At 47.3% G+C, this 19,906-nt stretch overlaps 2 protein-coding genes across 3 annotated transcripts; one reads left to right on the forward strand and one right to left on the reverse strand.

The window, feature by feature from the left end:
- The first annotated feature begins 170 nt into the window (after positions 1–170).
- On the forward strand, positions 171–4,624 carry RGP1 (RGP1 homolog, RAB6A GEF complex partner 1). 2 transcript variants are annotated; one of them, XM_049773651.1, is made up of 9 exons: positions 171–316; positions 614–750; positions 1,009–1,092; positions 1,186–1,335; positions 2,179–2,325; positions 2,580–2,707; positions 2,914–3,103; positions 3,570–3,721; positions 4,049–4,624. In XM_049773651.1, exons 1-9 carry the CDS (start codon positions 201–203, stop codon positions 4,055–4,057), a joined length of 1,113 nt encoding a protein of 370 aa, XP_049629608.1. In that variant the 5' UTR covers positions 171–200; the 3' UTR covers positions 4,058–4,624. The 2 variants fall into 2 exon arrangements, with proteins under 2 accessions (XP_049629608.1, XP_049629598.1); XM_049773641.1 differs by lacking the exon at positions 4,049–4,624 and having other exon boundaries at positions 3,570–3,918.
- MSMP (microseminoprotein, prostate associated) lies at positions 3,967–4,922 on the reverse strand. The gene is made up of 3 exons (XM_049774268.1): positions 4,793–4,922; positions 4,476–4,584; positions 3,967–4,147 (listed from the first exon to the last, which is right to left on the reverse strand). The coding sequence occupies exons 1-3, from the start codon at positions 4,920–4,922 to the stop codon at positions 3,967–3,969; spliced, it is 420 nt and encodes a 139-aa protein (XP_049630225.1).
- Positions 4,923–19,906: the final 14,984 nt, after the last annotated feature.

The following is a 19,906-nucleotide window of genomic DNA, read 5'->3' on the forward strand; positions in this document are numbered from 1 at the left end:
TCCTCCTGGCTCTACGCTCAGAAATCGCTCCTGGCAGGCGATTCAAACCACCTTACCTCCATGCTATCTCTCCGACCCCAAATGCCTTACCTCCATGCTAGCTCTCCGACCCCGGGTGCTGATCTCAGAAACCAACCCCTACCCCCCCCCCCCCCCCAAATCTCCTTTCTTCCAGATCCTGGGCCTGAGTTGCCATTGCCATGATCGAAGTGGTGGCAGAGCTAAGCCGTGGGCCTGTGTTTTTGGCCGGGGAGGCGCTGGAGTGTGTGGTGACCGTCACTAATCCCCTGGCCCCCACGGCTACTTCTGCATCCAGGTGGGGATGCTAGTGCTGAAGAAGGGGACCCTTATGGGAGGCTGCCAGCAGACATGGGGGTGCCCTGGCACACTTGCTCTCTAGCCTGGGCTGTGTAACATGAAAGGTGATGGATGGCCCTTTCCTCTCTACTTCCCTTCTCTCTCCTTGCTCCCAGCTCCCTTGAACTCTCTAGTTTAATGGTGTCTCTGTGGGGTCCTGGATCCCGAGATTCCCAGGACAGCTGCCTCACACAGTGTGGTGCAGGGGCCGTGGAGGGCAGAAAATTCCTCCGTATCTTCTTCTCTTTCCCAATAGTGAGGCTCTGGCCTGGGCCAGTGCACAGATCCATTGCCAGTTCCATGCCAGTGAGAGCCGTGTGGCACTGCCGCCCCCTGACTCCAATCAGCCTGAGGTGCAGCCTGAAAGCCAGACGGTCTTTCTGCCACATCGAGGTCAGAAATGGTGCATTTACTTTGGCAGGGTTCCTGTTGGGGGATGTGTAGTAGTTGTGATATTTTTTGTCACTGTGGGGATGTAGGAAAGACATATGGGGCTTTGGGGTGGGGGTGTTAAAACTGTTCTTATTTTCCCAGAAGAAGAGTAGTCCTGTGTAGGCTCCCTGACCAACCACACTTCCTAGTACATTTGGCTATGCCGGCCTTGTGGAGTCCTGACCATGGAGTCCTTAATCCACAGTCTTTCTCTTGTAGGTGAAAGGGGTCAGTGTATTCTCTCCACCCCACCAAAGATCCTCTTCTGTGACTTGCGGCTGGAACCTGGAGAGTCCAGATCATGTGAGTGGCTGTCCCAGCCCTGACCTGTGGTGCCAGGCTCTGGAGTGATGGCTGCACTAGCTGCCTGCACCCTGACCATAACTTTCTACCTAGACTCCTACAGTGAGGTGCTGCCCCTTGAGGGGCCCCCATCCTTCCGGGGCCAGTCCGTCAAGTACGTCTATAAGCTGACCATTGGCTGCCAGCGCGTCAACTCCCCTATCACCTTACTCAGGGTCCCTCTGCGAGTCCTTGTGCTCACAGGTAAGTGGAGTTTCATTTTATGTCATGGAAATTTCATTTTTGGGGAAGGAGAGTTGGTCACACCCGGCTGAGTTCAGGGGTTACTCCTGGCTCTACGCTCAGAAATCATTTCTGGCAGGCTCAGGGGGACCATATGGGATGCTGGGATTCAAACCACTGTCCTTCTGCATACAAGGCAAATGCCCTACCTCCATGCTATCTCTTTGGCCCGGGAAGTTTCATTTTAACTAATGGAAGGGGCTGAGGAGATGTTTTCTCTTCTTTAATTTTGGTGGAGGTTGAGTATGTGAGGGATGGTCTGCCAAACAGTACTCGGGACCTGGTGGAGACACCCTCTGAAACAACCAACTAAGTTGGATAATTGAGTGTTTGGGGAGCCATATGGTATCATGGGTCTTTAGGGCTACTTGAAGAAGTGCTTCTGGGCCCGGAGAGATAGCACAACGGCGTTTGCCTTGCAAGCAGCCGATCCAGGACCAAAGGTGGTTGGTTCGAATCCCGGTGTCCCATATGGTCCCCCGTGCCTGCCAGGAGCTATTTCTGAGCAGACAGCCAGGAGTAACCCCTGAGCACCGCCGGGTATGACCCAAAAACCAAAAAAAAAAAAAAAAAGAGAAGTGCTTCTGGAATGGGGGTGGGACATGTAGTGCAAGGGTCTGATCAGTGCAAGTATATCCTAATCCTTTGTTCTGTTCTCAGTAAATGTGTAAGGGGACTGATACCAGAAGATTCTGGAAAATGGCTTGAGATGTGTGTCTCAGTTGCAGCTGCCCTCTCAGTTGGAATCTAAAACCCCTAAAGTCTGCTTCTGTCCATTTCTACCTCTCATGTTACTCTTTGCAGGCTTTCAAGATGTCCGGTTTCCCCAGGATGAGGCTGTGGCCCCATCCAGTCCATTCTTAGAGGAGGATGAAAGTGGCAAGAAGGACTCTTGGCTTGCGGAACTGGCCGGAGAGCGCCTCATGGCCGCCACATCTTGCCGCAGCCTCCGTGAGGATTCTGTTAAAATTTCCCATGGTTGATCCCCCCACCCTAGCCCCTTTAGGAATGAAAACCCAAGACAGAATTATTCCTCTAATCTCCATTGTCCTCCCACCACAGATTACTTTTGTCTCATACAGACTTTTCTTGCTTCCACATTCCCTTTCACATTGTAAGGAGAAGTCTTGCCTCTTGCATCTGATTCCCATTTCCAGACATTCCACAGGAGGAACCTCAGATTTATGTTATCCCATCCTCCCCAGATCTCTACAATATCAGTGATGGCCGAGGGAAAGTTGGGACATTTGGCATCTTCAAATCTGTATACAGACTTGGCGAGGATGTGGTGGGGACCTTAAACCTGGGGGAAGGAGCTGTAGCTTGTTTGCAGGTGAGTAGGGAAGGGACTTTGGAAGCCTGAAGGGGAAGATGAAGGTGGGGGAAAGAGAAGAACCTGTATATATTTGGGCAGGGGGATTTGGAGAAGTGGACAGTGAGGCTGCTCCCAGGGCCCTTCAGTCAGGCTCTGGAGACTGGGCTGGTTCTCCTTAGATCAGCACTGCCTGGTTCTGCCCATACTCTCTTGCTCGCTCGCAGTTCTCAGTCAGCTTGCAGACTGAAGAGCGAGTGCAGCCTGAGTACCAGCGGCGCCGAGGAGCAGGCGGTGCCCCCTCTGTGTCCCATGTGACTCATGCCCGGCACCAGGAGTCCTGTCTGCACACCACCAGGACCAGCTTCTCCCTCCCGATTCCTCTTAGCTCCACCCCTGGCTTCTGCACAGCCATTGGTGAGACACTGGCTGTTGTGGGGAGTGGGGCAGGTGCGAGGGCAGAGCAAGCATTTGTACTTCAGTACCATGACAGATCCTGCTTCCTCACACACTCCCAGACCTATCCCACGTTAACCCTCCATGTCTCTTATCATCTAGATGCTCTTACCCCTCAAAGCATACCAACTCTTTGGGTTTCCAGTCCTACTCCCTGGTCTCCAGGACTCTGTGGGACACCAGGGTCATTGGGTCTACATCTTGCAAGACCAAGTCATGATTTTCCCACACTTGGGTAGATATGTCTTACATACCCCTTGCCTCAAAGTCTGATTTCTGGTTAACACAGTTAACAGGTGACTCTCAATCCTGTCCCATGACTTCACCTTCCTTCCCAATACACATAAGTTTTTCCCCTATTTGGTCCCCACATTCTGGTGTTGGCTTTTACTGTCAGTTCTTAAATCCTTGCATTTGCTCCCCGCAGTTTCCCTGAAGTGGCGGCTACACTTTGAGTTTGTAACATCCCGAGAACCTGGCCTGGTGCTTCTGCCTCCCATGGAGCAGCCCGAGCCCGTGACCTGGACGGGGCCGGAACAAGTGCCCGTTGACACATTCAGCTGGGACCTGCCCATCAAGGTGCTGCCGACAAGCCCCACCCTGGCCTCCTATGCTGCCCCAGGCCCCAGCACCAGCACCATCACCATTTAAAACTGGCACTGCTTTGTGTACCCAGCCCAGACCTTTCCCTGCCAGACCCAAGGGCGTGGACAATGAGAGGCCTGCATTCAGCTGTAGCATTTACTTATTTATTCGGAATAAAGTGGTAGCTGCTAGTGGTTTCCCTGCAAGTGGCAACAGCAGTGGGCAGCTGGAAGAAGGGTTTAGCTGGAATGGGGAGCAGGTGCCCCGGCAGCAGGGGTATTAGCTGAACCCCATTCTAGGTCAGGTCCTCTCCCTTTGCAGGGCAGCTGAGGATTCGCTTTTTGCACCAGGGAGAACTGGCAGGTGTCTGCCTCCCGACGGAGCTCACACCCGGCTGGGAAGTCGATGGGGGGCTGGGACCTGGAAACCAAAGAAGGGAGGAGTGAGCACGGCCTGGGCTACCTTCAACCTGCATTCCCACCATTCCTCCCACTTCCTCTCCTCATGCCCTGCAACCAAGTGCTTGTTTTTCCTCTCAGGCTGCATCTCCCCTGCCTACCCCACTTCTTGCCAGGATGTTCCTCCAGACCCACTGTTCCCTCCCTTCCTTCCTCCTATACTTTCTCCTTGGAATCTTCTGTTTCCAGCAGCCTCATGCTCTCTTGCTCCCAGCTGTCTAGTCCCTCCTATTCATCTTTCAATCACACTTGTCAGCACCCTTCTCAGGGTGCAAGGTCAGGTCACTCACGTGTCACAGCAGCCCACCCCAACAGGATGCAGGCAGGTGCAGTGGAAACAGTCCGTTCGGAGCCAGGACTCACCCAGGCTGTAATACTTCCCTTCATAGTGGCAGGGGGCTAGAGAAGAAAGGAAGTGTTAGCTCCTTAAAGCCTGGAATGTGAGTAGGAAGTTCAGCGCCCTCTTTTTTTAAGTTTCCTTTTTTTTTTTTTTTTTTTTTTGAGTAGAAGTTGTGGGGTTTAGACACAGGAACATCTCTAAGCCACCCATCTATGCCCAACCCCTTTATTTGTCCTTATTCTTTCTTAGGGTTTGGCCCAGCTTTACCTTGAGCTTGAAAGTAGCACTTGCTGTGGACTCCTGGATACTGGAGAAGCAGAAAGATGAGCAAGCAGAGGCCCCCCCAGCCTTCCAGGATTCCCTTTGCCTGTCCTGCCCAGGGCATCCTGACAGTCATTCTAGCACAGCCTTCTTGAACCCTTCTCAGCTCCTAATAAGGCTGCTCTGGGCTTGTCTCCTGGGCGTTTTCTTTGTTTCTCTCCTTGAGCCTCTGTCCTTCTCCCCTAGGCTCCTGTCTCACACCATCTCTGTGCCCTCTGCTCTCACAGGGTTGGGGATGTTTATAAAGTGAGGACCCTGGCCCCCCACTGAGGAGTGCTGGAAAAGCTGTAGCTCCGTTTCCTGAGGTGAGGGCATGAAAACAAGAGGTCTAGCTTTAACAAGCTGTGAGAGCTGATTCATGCCCCAGCACAGCTAGGAGGGGAGGGAGGTGGCCAGGGAAGGGGCACCGGACTGGGCCCTGGCCCAGCAAGGAGGTGGGAGGAGAAGGCCCCCCAAGGTGGTCCTCACATCTCTCCCCTGACCTGGAGAGAAGGGAACATTCCACCACTCTCCTGCCCACCCCCCAACACAAATACACTCCAGGGGTGTGTGTATGCTGGGATCCTTGCCTGGACCGGAGGGAGGCATTTCCTGGGGATGGTGAACACTGAGCCTCAGCCAAACCGGGGAGCTGCAGTGGGGTGTGACAGCCCAAGACTCTGGGAGAGCAAACAGGCACCTAGAGTGGAGAATATTCCTCTGCAGCGTCTCCTGAGACAGGTCTGCCCTCAAAGGTGGAACACAGTCTCCTCTGCAGGTGTCTATCTCAGACAAACTGTCCCAAGACAATAGAGCAGAGCCAGGACTTCCCCAGGCCTGAGAATGGTTCCTTCAAAGAATGAGTGGCATCTCTTCCAAATGCTTCTGCTTCTGAGGTAGGCCCGAGTGATAGTACAGAGTGTAAGGCGCTTGCCTTGCATGCCAGCAACCTGGGTTCAGTTTCTGGTACCCCATAGGGTCCCCTACCCAAGTCCTGTCAGGAATAACCCCTGAATGCAGAACCAGAAGTAAACCCTGAAAATGGTGGTTGTCACTGCACTCTCAAGGAGGGGCCCTCTTTCATCCAGTCCCTTTGGGGTCAAGTTCTCAGAAGTTTAGCCTCTGACTTCCTTTTCTGGGTTTCATATAGGTATTGGAGAACCTCAAGATGGGTGATTAAGAGCATAAGTTATATTGGGCTGGAGTGGTAGCATAGCCTGTAGGGCATGCCTTGCATGCAGCCAAACTGGGTTTGATCCCTCCCCCACTCAGCATCTCATTTGGTCCCAATCCTGCCAGGAGTGATTTCTGAGTGCACAGCCAGGAGTAACCCGTGATCTTTGCCAGGTGTGGCCCCAAAACAACAAACAAAAAGCATAAGATAGAGTTAAACAAGCTGACTACAGATACTGATTGCACACTCAAGCTGGTGTCCTTGGGCGAATTCCTTCATCTCTTTAAACCTGTTTCCTTATTTGAATTGATAGAATAATTAGAACTCGTGGGCAGGGGGGAGGGGCTGGGTGTCATCTGGCAAGTGGAAGACAAGGGCCTATTCTCTTGGCCAATGAAGGTGATTAGAGGGCTTGTCCAGCTGGAGGGCTCCTAAGTCTTCCCAGTGGTCAGTAGGTCCAGCATCACCTCTCTAAAAAATAGGGTGCAGGATTGGAGTGGGGGAAGAAAAAAATGGAACCTAGGGGCCATAGAGATAGCATGGAGGTAGGATGTTGGCCTTGCATACAGAGGGACGGTGGTTCGAATCCCGGCATCCCATATGGTCCCCCTGCCTGCCAGGGAGTGATTTCCCAGCGTACAGCCAGGAGTGACCCCTGAATGCTGCCGGGTATGACCCAGAAACCAAAAGAAAAAAGAAATGGGACCTAGATGACTCCTGAAGGCTGGACCTTTACTTCTGCTCCTGCAACTTAGAACCAAGCCAACAAAGGGCAGATAAGAGTGGGGAGTGAGCAAAAGCATGTGCTGGCACTGATCAGCCGGTAAGAGCCCGTGGAAAAGAACTAAGATGCAGGAAGATGCCTGAAACGAAGCTTAGGTTGGTACTTGGGGGTCTTCTGTGACAGAGCCAGGATCTTTCTACCACCAATTGGGGAATAGCTGGGAGCCATGCTTGCTTGCATGGCTGCTGGCCTGTACTCTAGCTTCGTGGGGGCCGCGACTGTGCAACCTTGTGGTTGCTGCGTGTGTGGTTAAGTGGTGGCAGTGGTCAGGGCTCAGTGCAGCGATTCTTGGGGCTGTGGCTGTTGGGGTTGCCAGCTGCGGGGAACACAGCGGTTGGCCTGTGGGTCTGGAGTGGGTGGTTGGCGAGCGCCTACCAGCTCGGGGACAGTAAAAACATCCGCCGGAGACCCAACCGGGCGGCGCTCCAACAGCACCCGGCAGGTGCGCGCCGCGGAAGTGAACGCTTTCCGGCCTCCTGGCCTCCGTGAGTCACTCTGAGCCCCACCTCCAGCGGATAGGAGGGATCAGCCTAGGCCAGGAGGATGGGGTCGGGGGCTAAGTAGAGCCCCGCTATGGCTGGATGAGGGGATCCCGGGAAGATCGCCCAAGCACCCAAGGATCGAAAAGATAACAGATTCGCGACCCCCTTTCGCTCCCCAAAGGATGCTGAAAGCATTGCTTGATTATAGGGTGACAGGGATGTATGTGTTCGCACTGGCTCCTGTGTGCCTTTGCACAAATCGGGGAGAACATGCCCGCGAACTACCGGGACAGAAGCTAAAGGTAGGGAGACCCAGAAAGGCGCATGGAATGCAAGGTGGGTGCAGAGAGGAACGCTCTGCCTGGTTCTTGACAAGGACTTTAGATAGAAGATAGACATGGTCAGTCCTCAGAAATTTTGTTTAGTGGCCTGTGCTCTGGAGTTAAGAGATATTTGGGTACAGTTTATAGCTAGGTCAGTAAAAGCTCTGAAAGCCTGATGCAGCTATTGGAGTCTGTTGAGCAGGAAAAGTAGTGACTAAAGAGCAAGAGATATCTGGGAGCTGATAGGGTGCTTGCCTTGTACCCAGCTGATCAGAGTTCAACCAAGGCCAGGTGTGTCCTTCCCTCACCCATTAAAAAAAAAGCAAGGGTCTACCTGGTATTAAGACCTGCCTTTCAGTCTTTGACAAAAAGGAATCACTAATCTGTTTATTAAAACATTGAGGAGGGCCCAGAGAGATAACACAGCCGGAAGGCATTTGCCTTGCAAGCAGCTGACCCAGAACTGACGGCATCCCATACGGTCCACCCCCCAGCCTGCCAGGAGCAATTTCTGAAGGAAGAGCCAGGAATAAACCCTGAGCATCACCGGGTGTGACCCAAAAAACAAAACAAAACAAAACATTGAGGAAACATTGTAGTTTAAGTAATTTAGTTACAATGTTAGTATTCATAGTTTTGTATATAGTTTCTTTTTGGGGGGGGGGGTTTGGGCCACACCCGTTTGATGCTCAGGTGTTTCTCCTGGGTAAGTGCTCAGAAATTGCCCCTGGCTTGGGGGGACCATATGGGACGCCAGGGGATCGAACCGCGGTCCTTCCTTGGCTAGCGCGTGCAAGGCAGACACCTTACCTCTAGCACCACCTCACCGGCCCCATATAGTTTTTGATATACAAAGTTAATGGACCTTCACCATCACCCAGGCCCATCTCCAGGCTAATCCCTATCACTGTCATCATGTCACTTCTTTTTTGTTTGTTTGTTTTGGGGGAACACCCAGTGGTTCTTAAGGGTTACTCTTGGCTTTTTGCTCAGAAATCACTCCTGGGAGGCTTGGGAGACCAAATAAGATGCTAGGGATTGAACCCTAGTAGGCCTTATGCAAGGCAAACTCCCTACTTGCTGTGCTATCTCTCCCACCCACTTTTTATCTGCCCCCATCTGTCTGTCTCCTCAACTCCCAGAATAATCTTTTCCTTTTTATTTTGTTTTTGAGCCACATTCAGCAGTATTTAGGGCTACTTCTGGCTCTAGCTTTAGAGATCATGTCCCATCAATGAAACGGGGTCAGTCACATGCAAGGCAAGTGTCCTAACCTTTGTACTATCTCACCAGCATCTGTCATCATTTAGAATTACATAATTATACTTATAAAATGATTTTAGTAATTTTATGGAATTTTAAAAAGTAGAAAAGTTGAGGACCGGAAAGATAGCATGGAGGTAGGGCATCTGCCTTGCAGGCAAAAGGACAGTGGTTCGAATCCCTCCATCCCATATGGTACCTGAGCTTGCCAGGAGCAATTTCTGAGCGTAGAGCCAGGAGTAACCCAAAAACAAGAACAAACAAAAGAAGGAAAGTTAGTAATTCAATATTTGCTTCAAACCTAAAGAAGCTATCAAGATTATTTACATAGTGTCGAGTTTTCCCCTATGTTTATCTTCCTTCCTTTCCTCCTTCCTTCTTTCTCTTCTCTTCCTTTTTCTTTTTGTTTGTTTGTTTGTTTGTTTGTTTTTGGCCATACCTAATCGTACTCAGGCTTTACTCCTGGCTTTGTGATCATGGAACCATATGCAGGGCCAGGAATTGAACTCAAATAAGCTGCAAACAAAGCAAGCATCCTACATGCTGTACTATTATTCAGCCTGTGTCTTGTTTTTATGGCAATGCACACATACTGACTTATATTCTGCATTGATGTCTAAATTCTTCTCTCTCACTAGAGTAGAACTTACAGCTTTCCTCTCTCTCATCTTGGTCTTTATCTTACTTATTTATTTGTTTTAGTTTTGGGGCCACACTTGGCGGCACTCAGGGGTTACTCCTGGCTCTGTGTTCAGAAATTACTCCTGGCGGAGCCGGCGAGGTGGTGCTAGAGGTAAGATATCTGCCTTGCAAGCGCTAGCCAAGGAAGGACTGTGGTTTGATCTCCCGGCGTCCCATATGGTCCCCCCAAGCCAGGGGCAATTTCTGAGCACTTAGCCAGGAGTAACCCCTGAGCATCAAACGGGTGTGGCCCGAAAAACTAAAAAAAAAAAAAGAAATTACTCCTGGCAGGCTCAGGGGACCATATGGGATACTGAGAATCAAACCGGGGTCTGTCCAGGATTAGCTACGTGCAAGGCAAATGCACTATCTTTGTGCTATCGCTCTGGCCCCTTTGTCTTTATTTTAAAACTTTTTTCTGTATAGTTCTTTAACCTGCCTTATGTGTCCTGAACCAAATAAGACAACATTGAGATGGGACATTGGGCAACATTATGCAAAGACAAGTAGCTAGGCTTTATTCTACATGTCAAGTTATTTACAGTCATCTCTAGAAATAGTTATATTACATTTCCCTTGGGGCTGGAGAGATAGCACAGCGGTAGGGCATTTGCCTTGCATGTGGCTGAACCAGGATGAACCTAGGTTCAATCCCCGGTGTCCCATATGGTCCCACGAGCCAGGAGTGACTTCTGAGTGCAGAGCCAGGAGTAACCTCTGAGCATCACCGGGTGTGCCCCCCCCAAAAATAGCTATAATATGTTTCTCTATTAACTTCACTGATCAGAAGGGAGGGAAAACTAAAACTATTTACTTACCATAAACTATTTATTTACCATGTTTTACTTGTTATATAGCATCTTATTATTTTGATCTCATCTAAAATCAGCTTCATGGGTCGGAGTGATCGCATAGTGGCAGGGCATTTGCCTTGCATGTGGCTGACGGGTTAGATCCCTGACATCCCATATGGTCCCCCGAGCCTGCCAGGAGCGATTTCTGAGCACAGAGCCAGGAATAACCCCTGAGTGCAGCCGGATGTGACCCAAACCCCAACCCCCCCCCAAAAAAAAAAAAACCTCATCTAATCTTTAGTTTTTAGCATGATCTTTATAATTTTGCTTTGTTTTGTTTTGCTTTTTCGGAGGCCACACTGTACAGGGGTTTTCCTAGGGAAACCCTAGCTCTTTCCGAGGGATCACTACTGGTGGGTGCAGGGGACTCTATGGGATGCTGTGGGTCAAACTTGGGTCAGCCACATGCAAGACATGTGTCCAATTTACTGTACCATTGCTCTGGCCCCAATCTTTTGAATTTATTTTGGGCCAGTGGCTGTTTGAAGGACCGGACTCTTTCTAACTCATTTATTGATTTATTTATTTTGTTTTTGTTTTGGGGCCACACCCAGCAGAGCTCAGGGCTCACTCCTTGGGATCACATGGGGTCAAGACTGGGTTGACCTTGTGCAAGACAAACACCCTACGTGTTGTACTATCACAGCAAACCCTATGACTCGTTTTATTATTTAAGCTATTTATTTTGTGTTTGGACCACAACCAGCAGTGCTCAGGGGTTATCCCTGGCTCTGCATTCAGGAATTTTTCTTGGTGGGCTTGGGAAACCAAATGGGATGTCAGGGATCTAACTCTGGTTGGCTACATGCAAGGCAAATGTTTTATCTGCTGTACTATCACTCTGGTACCACCTATAGCTCACTTTAAAGATCCTTAAATCGGGGCTGGAGAGATAGCATGGAGGCAATGCATTTGCTTTGCATGAAGAAGGACAGTGGTTTGAATCTCAGCATCCCATATGGTCCCCCAAGCCTGCCAGGAGCGATTTCTGAGTGTAGAGCCAGGAGTAGCCCCTGAGCACTGCCAGGTGTGACCCAAAAATAAAACAAAAAAACAAAGATCCTTAAATCACAGAATTGTGTTTGGCTCCAAACAAGACACTTTGGGTCAGTTTTATTTATTTGGGGGGAGGGGTCAGTTTTTAAAAGACAGAAAAGACTGTCCTGTTTTTAGAGCCTGTGTTTTCTCCTGTGCTGCTTTATTCCCAGCCCAACCCTATTCCCAGAGGCCTTCATTCCTTCTCTCTGCTGGGCATCTTTAGAGGAAAACTTCACTCCTACTTCCTCTACTATAAATCCTTTCCCTCCTCTCAACGCTGCACATCCTAGTGCCAAGACACACCACTATTTTGTTACCTTTTTTTTTTTTTTTAAGACCACAATCCTTTCTGGCTCTTTCCCTTCTTTAACACTTTGGTTGAAATATTCTCTGCTTCCTCCTTTCTCTTTGGTGACACTTTGGTTGAAATATTATCTGTTTCCTTCTTTCTCTTTGGTGACACCTCTGAGTTTTTAAAAAGTTATACATAATTTTATTTTCCCTGCACAATCCACTTCAGTCTCTCTCTTTTATCCCCTACTGCTTATTCTGCACAATTTCTCAAACCCATTATTTGATTTTTGTTTTTATCAAGGAGAAAACTCCTTTATCTAGAGACAGAAAATGATGTGGATGCTTCCACTCTTTGTAGGATAAGAAAAGATCATTTAGGTTCCCACTATGTAAGTCTCCTCCAGCATCGAAGCATGGCATGACTGTTACTGTTAAATCCATCAAGAGTCCACTTAAGTCTATTCTTGAGATAGACACTATACAGTGGGTTTTAGAAACCTGCTGCCAGATTCTTGAATGTTTTTCCACTATAAATGTTATCATGTCTGTTGTACAAATGTTTCCATGCACATATGCACAAAAATACACAGAACAGAACTGTATGTTAATATCTGAATATAAATACTCAATATCATGATTAAACCAAAATACATTTGGGGTAGAAGATGCGATGGATGGAGTCATAGCTAGGATGGAAAAAATTGTTAATAAATTTAAACTTTTATTTTATTTTGGGCCATATTTTGGCAGTGCACAGAGCATACTTTTGGTTCTATGCTTAGGACTCTGGTCTAGTGGTGCTTAAGGAACCATATTTGATGCTGGGGATGGAATCAAGACTGCAAGACAGACACTTTAGCCCCTGTGCTAGCTCACCAGACCTGGGATAGAAATGTAAGAGGTTTCTACAGAAGATGAAAAGACCTCACAGAGGAGGTGGAGGTTTAGGAGTTGAGATGACCTGTGAAGCTATGATGGAGAGCAGGAGGATGGGATGTAGGGGCCAGTCTTAAGAACACAAAGATGCTATACCCAAATAGTTCAGAGGTCTTTTTGGCAACAAATATAAAAGATTGTCTGCTAGTAGATTTCAGTGGTAGTTACATTTTCATTGAGAACCTATGTTGAATTTTTCTATCAGTTGCTGCATCATTAGAGCCATGCTGTCTTTTCTGTTACCATTAAATCACCCACTGTTAAATTAACCCCAAACCAATTTAATTTTTATTAAATTCCTACCTACATTTTTGTTAATTGTGGGGATCTAAAACCATCATGTTGATACTCAGGATCCTCACCTGGTGGTGTTGGGAGTGCTCTGTGATGCTAGAGATCAAACACAAAGCATCATATATGCAGGGTATGAGCATCTGGGCCAGAGAGATAGGCCAGAGAGTAAGGCCTTTACTGCATGTAATTTCTGAGCACCACTGGCTGTAATTTGTAAAGCTAAAACAAGAAATGACTTCTGCTCCTTGTCTATTTTCATTTTTTTGGAGGGTAGGCCACACAAGCAATACTCAGAATTTACTTCTGACTATGTTCAGATGAGGCTTGGGGGAAGCAAATGTAGTGCTTGGGTGGGACCCTGGTCAGCTCTGTGAAAGGCAATTTCCCTACCCACGTTATCACTTCACCCCACCCACTACCATCTAATTTCATACTGTAATTCATCTGTCTTATTGCCATTTACTTACAGAAGTAGTGAGTTTCTTTTTAAATTATCATAGTTTATTTGAGTTTCCTGTGTTCCCTTCCCTTTTGTTGTGCTTGTAATGATGGGGTGTCACACCCCTCAGTTGCAGAAGCTTGCCAGGTTTTCCAGAAATTGCTGCTCCAACCGAGTTGCTGATGCATATTTGAATTGTAGGTATCACCAAGGTTGTGGTTCTCATTCATGCAACTGTGGAGGTCACATTCCACCATGGTCCTGGGAATCCCAAAATCACAATCTGTGGTCTCATGCCTGTGAAGCAGTTGTTCCACATCAAAGCCATCCCTGGAACCCACTGATGTCTTTTGTTTATTTAAATTTGTTTGGGTGCTACATCCAGCTAGGCTCAGGATTTATTCCTGATTTTGTGTTCAGGGATCAAAGGAGGTTTTTTTGTTTTGTTTTGTTTTGTTTTTTTTTAATGTGGCTTTGGGCCACACCCAATAATGCTCAGGAGTTACTCCTGGCTTTGCACTCAGGAATCACTCCTGGTGGTGCTCAGGGATGCTAGAAGTCAAAACCAGGTTGGCTTTGTACAAGACAAGATCCCTACCCTCTGTACTATCTCTCTGGCTCTCAGGACTTTTTTTTTTTTTTCCAACATTCAATAATGATTAATTTTGTTTTTGTTTTGAGCCCATACCCAACACTCAGTTTACTCTTGGCTCTGTGCTCAGAAGTCACTCCTGGCAGGCTCAGAGGACCATATGGGATATCGGGGCTTGAACCCTGGTCTGCGACATGCAGACCTACCCTCTATCTCTATGCTATCTCTCCAGCCCAGCGATTATCATTTTTATCTCTTTTGCAAATTGTTCTTTCCTTTAAGTTGTAGAAGATTGTAGATAGCACAGGGTTTAAGGCACTTGCCATACCTGTGCTGACCTATTAGATCCCCAGCCTCACACATGATCTCATAAGCACAGCCAGGAGTGATTCCTGAGCTCTGAGTTAGAATAAACCCTGAGCACTAGTACAGGGGTCTTGCTTCAAAATTGTAGAATTAGAACTCAGAAGGCATTTAGTTGTTTTTTTGTTTTGTTTTGATTTTAGTTTATGGGCCACACCTGGCAGTGCTCAGGGATTATTCCTGGCTCTACTCTCAGAAGTCACTCCTGGCAGGCTCCGGGAACCATATGGGAAGTCGGGATTCGAACCAACTTCATTTCTGGGTTGGCTGCTTGCAAGGCAAACGCCCTACCGCTGTGCTCTCTCCAGCCCGTCATTTAGTTTTTTTTTTTTTTATCTCTGAAGATGATCAAGTAAAAGTAAATGGATCATTTCTTTTTTTCTTTTTTTTTCTTTTTTTTTTGGTTTTGGGGCGACACCCGTTTGACGCTCAGGGGTTACACCTGGCTATGCGCTCAGAAATTGCCCCTGGCTTGGGGGGACCATATGGGACGCTAGTGCTTGCAAGGCAGACACCTTACCTTAGCACCACCTTCCCGGCCCAATTTTTTTTTTTTTTTTAGATGGATCATTTCTTTTGTTTTTTTTGGGCCACACCCGGCAGTGCTCAGGGGTTACTCCTGGCTGTCTGCTCAGAAATAGCTCCTGGCAGGCACGGGGACCATATGGGACACCAGGATTCGAACCAACCACCTTTGGTCCTGGATGGGCTGCATGCAAGGCAAACGCCGCTGTGCTATCTCTCCGGGCCCGGATGGATCATTTCTTATAGTGGAAGCTTTCTGTTTTACTCTTACCTAGTTTTTAGTTACCATGGTTGTTAAACTGAAATGTATCTTAAGATCTCATTATTTTCCTTAGTTCTTATCTATGAAATAATATGGAAGAAATCTACTTCTTTTTCAGTGTGACAGCTCTTTAAGGATTTTGAAATGTATGTTTCTTTTGTAAATTTTTTGTTTGTATGTGTATAGGCCATACCCAGCAGTGCACAGGTTACTCCTGGCTCTTTGCTCAGGTGTCATTCCTGGCGCTGGGGTGGACCATCTGGGATGCCAGGGATCTAACCCAGGCCAGCACCTACAAGGCAAATGCCCTGCCCACTGTTTTATTGCTCTGGGCCTTATGTAAACATTTGTTTAAGCTTTTCTTTTTCAGAATTGTTCAAGAGAACTTTTCCTGGTGGTAGAAAAGTTCTCTGCAGTGTGGGTCACCAAAAGAGTAGCCAAAGCCACTTGTGGCTCTTAAACACTAAAAGATGTGTCAAGTGGGACTAATAAAATTTAAGTTAAATTCATCGTAGTTCACTTACATTTAAATAGCCAGAGGTGGTGAGCAGTTTCTAGGATAACACAGTTCTGAACTCTGGGAGTGAATACCTGGTAACAGGGCTCTTTTGACTGCCACCTCCAGAGGTTGTATGGCCACCTCAAACAGGGTAAAAATATGCACTAGGTTCTAACTGTATCTGCAGACCCTTCTTACATGTTATCATAACTGAGATAAAAACAGTTCAACTGTCAAATACCTGAGGAGTAATGCTCATTAAAAATTTTTTGAGGGCTGGACTAATACAGCAGATACAGTTCTTGCTTTGCATGTAGCCAACCTGGTTCTAGTCCCAGCATCCCATAAGCAGGGCCAGATGTAATTCCTGAGTACATAGCCATGAGTACAGAGCTTGAGCAAGCCCAGATGTGGCCCCAAACAAACAAACACAAAAAAGTAACTCCTGAGCTTTGCAGGGTCTGGCCTTTCCAAATTATTTTTTAAATAACATTGGATTACAATATTACATAGGCTTCATGCATTCATCATTATAAATTATTATCTAAACTTACACAATAAGAGTAAGTTTTTAGTTTTAGACTATAAATTCTAGTAGTAGAAATCTTTTAGTCAAGTCCATTTTGTGGGGGCCACACCCAGGTTATTCCTGACTTTGTACTCCTGGATCACTCCTGGTGAAGCTAGTAGGACTATATGGTGTGCTGATAATCAAATGCATGTCTGTTACATGCAAGGAAAGTGCTTTACTTGCTTGCTGTACTTCACTCTTCCCCTAGTCATGTCCATTTTTATGGAAGATTTATTAGAAGGTGTAGAAAATATTTTCCTCTCATGTCCCACCTCATAAAAACAAAACTTAAGGGCCTGGAGAGATAGCACAGCGGTGTTTGCCTTGCAAGCAGCCGATCCAGGACCAAAGGTGGTTGGTTCAAATCCCGGTGTCCCATATGGTCCCCCGTGTCTGCCAGGAGCTATTTCTGAGCAGACAGCCAGGAGTAACCCCTGAGCAACGCCGGGTGTGGCCCCAAAACAAAACAAAACAAAACAAAACAAAAACAAAATTTAAAAAGAAATTCTGGAGGCCGGAGAGATAGCATGGACGTAAGGCATTTGCCTTGCATGTAGAAGGTCGATAGTTCGAATTCCAGCATCCCATATGGTCCCCCAAGCCTGCCAGGAGCGATTTCTGAGTGTAGAGCCAGGAGTAACCTCTGAGCACTGCCAGGTGTGAGCCCAAAACAAAACAAAACAAAAAAAGAAATTTTGAATTTCCTCTTTCCTTAGGAAGGACTCCATGTCACCCCTCTCTCTATGGGCCACAAAAGCTCTCCCTTCTCTTTCTCTATTTTCTCAGAATATTTCTTGCTTTTAAAATACACACACGGGCCCGGAGAGATAGCACAGTGGTGTTTGCCTTGCAAGCAGCTGATACAGGACCTAAGGTGGTTGGTTCGAATCCCGGTGTCCCATATGGTCCCCCGTGCCTGCCAGGAGCTATTTCTGAGCAGACAGCCAGGAGTAACCCCTGAGCACTGCTGGGTGTGACCCAAAAACAAACAAACAAAATAAATAAAATACACTCACACCTTCACATTGTTAGCCCCACCTTGCTTTTTCCCTTTTGAGAAGAAATCTTGGGTGTTCTCTTTCTCCAAATGTCTTCCCTCTCCCAATCCTTCTCAGTAAGGATCTTACTTGAGCCCTTTCTAATAGCTGTTAGGGCTAGACATAAGTAGATTTTTTTTGGGAAGTGGTAGGCCACACCCCATGTCCAGGGTAGTCCTGGCTCTGTGCTAAGAAGTGAGCCCTGATGATGCCCAGGGGTTCCAGACTAAACCCTGATCTGTTGTGTGCAAGACAAGTGTTTTGCCTGCTGCACTAGCTTTCTAGCCCCACAATTCCTTTTGAGTAAGTTATTATATATAGGTAGCTTTGATTTCTTTGAATGGAGGTGAGTGCTGTGGGGCTAAGGAAGCAGAAATGTCCTTCTGCCACAGCACTGTTGATGTTTAGGTCTAGGCTAACCTTCATTGTGGTGGCAGGATGGCCCTGTACATAGGAGGTTGTTTCAGCACAACTCCAGTCTTCACTCACTCTATGCCAGCTATAACTTCTCAGTTGTGACAACCAAAAATATATTCTAATATTTTTACATGTTCCCATCAGACAAGATGCTGCACCCTCATTCCCCCGTAATGAGAACTACTAAACTAGAATGTCAGCTTTCTAAGATGTATTGTATGGTTATACTCTTTTTTGTTTGTTTGTTTGGTTTTGGTTTTTGGGCCACACCGGTGATGCTCAGGGGTTACTCCTAGCTATGCACTCAGAAATTGCTCCTGGCTTGGGGGACCATATAGGATGCCGGGGGATCAAACCTCGGTCTGTCCTAAGCTAGCATGGGCAAGGCAGACACCTTACCCCTTGCACCACTGCTCCAGCCCCGTATGGTTATACTCTTTCCCCCATCTCCTGATTTGTTTGTTTAGCTTAGATCTTCAAATAGAAATGTAAAAGTGATGGTGCTTGCCTGCAGCCAACCTTATTTGATCACAGCATCACATAGCATTACCAGAAAAGACCCCTGAACATTGCTTAGATTGACCCCTGGACCCCCAGCAAAGTATGGTTTTTGTCTTACTTGGTAGGAGGTAGCCTCTTAACATGGTAGATTTCTGAACCAGAGTGATAACTCAGTGGACTGAATGCATATTTTGCATTAGGAGGCCCGGGTTTGATCTCAAGCACCATATAATCCCCAGCACTGAGGAGTGACCCCTGAGCACAGAGCCATGAGCACCTCTGGTTGTGGCCCTAAACTAAACTAACTAAATTAAATGGTATATTCCTTAGCTCATCTTACACTACTGATTCAGAAATGTGGGAAGTGAAATCTGGAACTCCTATAAGATTCCTTTTTGTTTGTTTTTGTTTTTAGGCCATACCCAGGGCTCAGAAATTGCTCCCAGCAGGCTCCGGGGACTATATGGGATGCTGGGGATCAAAACAGGTCCATCCTGGGTCCTCCACATACAAGGCAAACACCCTACTTCTGTGCTATTGCTCCAACCCCTGGGATAATTCTTCTTACTTATACTTGTCACTCGTGGACTGAAAGTACCTCTGTATTGGTTTCTTACCTGTTCTACACCCTTGTGGGGGTGGTCCTTCTTTTACCAATAAAGGCCTCATGTCTCAGGGAGAAGTCGCTTGCAGTTCTTGGTTCCACAATTAGTGTATCTGTGTCTTTTTCTAGTGAATAAAAGCTTGTGGTGGAATTTCCTGAACCTGGTTTTTTGTTTGTTTGTTTGTTTTGTTTTGTTTTTTTTGGTTTTGTTTTCTTTTGGGGCATCACACCCAGCAGTGCTCAGAGGTTACTCCTGGCTCTGTGCTCAGAAATCGCTCCTGGCAGGCACGAGGGACCATATGGGATACCGGGATTTGAACCAATGACTTTCTGCATGAAAGGCAAACATCTTACCTCCATGCTATCTCTCCGGCCCCATGAACCTGTTTTATTCTCTTCAACCTTGCGTGGTTATTTCCTGTGCCAGCATTTGCTTCCAGACCCACATTCCCCCAATTGGTCAGGGATTGGGACATGAGGCTTCCGATTCATCAGATGATTCTTTTTTTTTTTTTTTTTCTTTTGGGCCACACCTGGCTGTGTGCAGGGGTTACTCTTGACTCTGCACTCAGGAATCACTTCTATCGGGCTCTGGGGACCTTATGGGATGCCGGGATATAACTCAGGTCAACCACATTTAAGGCAAGCACCCTACCTGCTGTGTTACCGCTCTGACTTCCATTCAAATAATTTGTATGCCCTAGGCCTGACCCTCCTGTGGTAGAACTATTGCATTACCCACTTTTTATCCTGCAAGCCTTCCTGGTGTTCTGGTTTTGTTTCCGCTCTCAGCCCCACCAAGCCAGTACAAACAGGGAGGCCTCCAGGGGTTACCAGGACAACCAGAATACAGGAAACAGTAAAGGCTCCATGCTCCCACAGACAGCAAAAACTGTGGTGCTGCTGGCTAACTTTCTCCATGGGGACTCAAAGTATGTTTCTCACTCCCTAACCTTCAACTGCCTACATGACAGACATCCAGACCAAAGCCACAGAACCTGATTTTGTAGTCTAGTGGTATGAGGGGTCTGGAATGAGTAAGATGCAGCATAGTGGATGACATGTTTATTATAATACAGATATTCAATATGATCTTAGTAATAAAGTGACTTTTATATTAATGGAACTTATATTCCTGAGGTCAGGGA

This window comes from Suncus etruscus, chromosome 1, assembly GCF_024139225.1.
Source record: "Suncus etruscus isolate mSunEtr1 chromosome 1, mSunEtr1.pri.cur, whole genome shotgun sequence".
In the NCBI taxonomy this organism is placed as follows: domain Eukaryota; kingdom Metazoa; phylum Chordata; class Mammalia; order Eulipotyphla; family Soricidae; genus Suncus; species Suncus etruscus.

Coding starts and splice junctions, on each gene's coding strand:
- MSMP (XM_049774268.1), bottom strand. CDS start 4,922: ATGACTGTCAGGATGCCCTGGGCAGGACAGGCAAAGGGAATCCTGGAA. Junction 4,585..4,792: donor GTGCTACTTTCAAGCTCAAG/GTAAAGCTGGGC, acceptor TTTCTTCTCTAG/CCCCCTGCCACTATGAAGGG. Junction 4,148..4,475: donor GGGGTGGGCTGCTGTGACAC/GTGAGTGACCTG, acceptor TTTGGTTTCCAG/GTCCCAGCCCCCCATCGACT.
- RGP1 (XM_049773641.1), top strand. CDS start 201: ATGATCGAAGTGGTGGCAGAGCTAAGCCGTGGGCCTGTGTTTTTGGCC. Junction 1,336..2,178: donor GCGAGTCCTTGTGCTCACAG/GTAAGTGGAGTT, acceptor TACTCTTTGCAG/GCTTTCAAGATGTCCGGTTT. Junction 2,326..2,579: donor CACATCTTGCCGCAGCCTCC/GTGAGGATTCTG, acceptor CATCCTCCCCAG/ATCTCTACAATATCAGTGAT.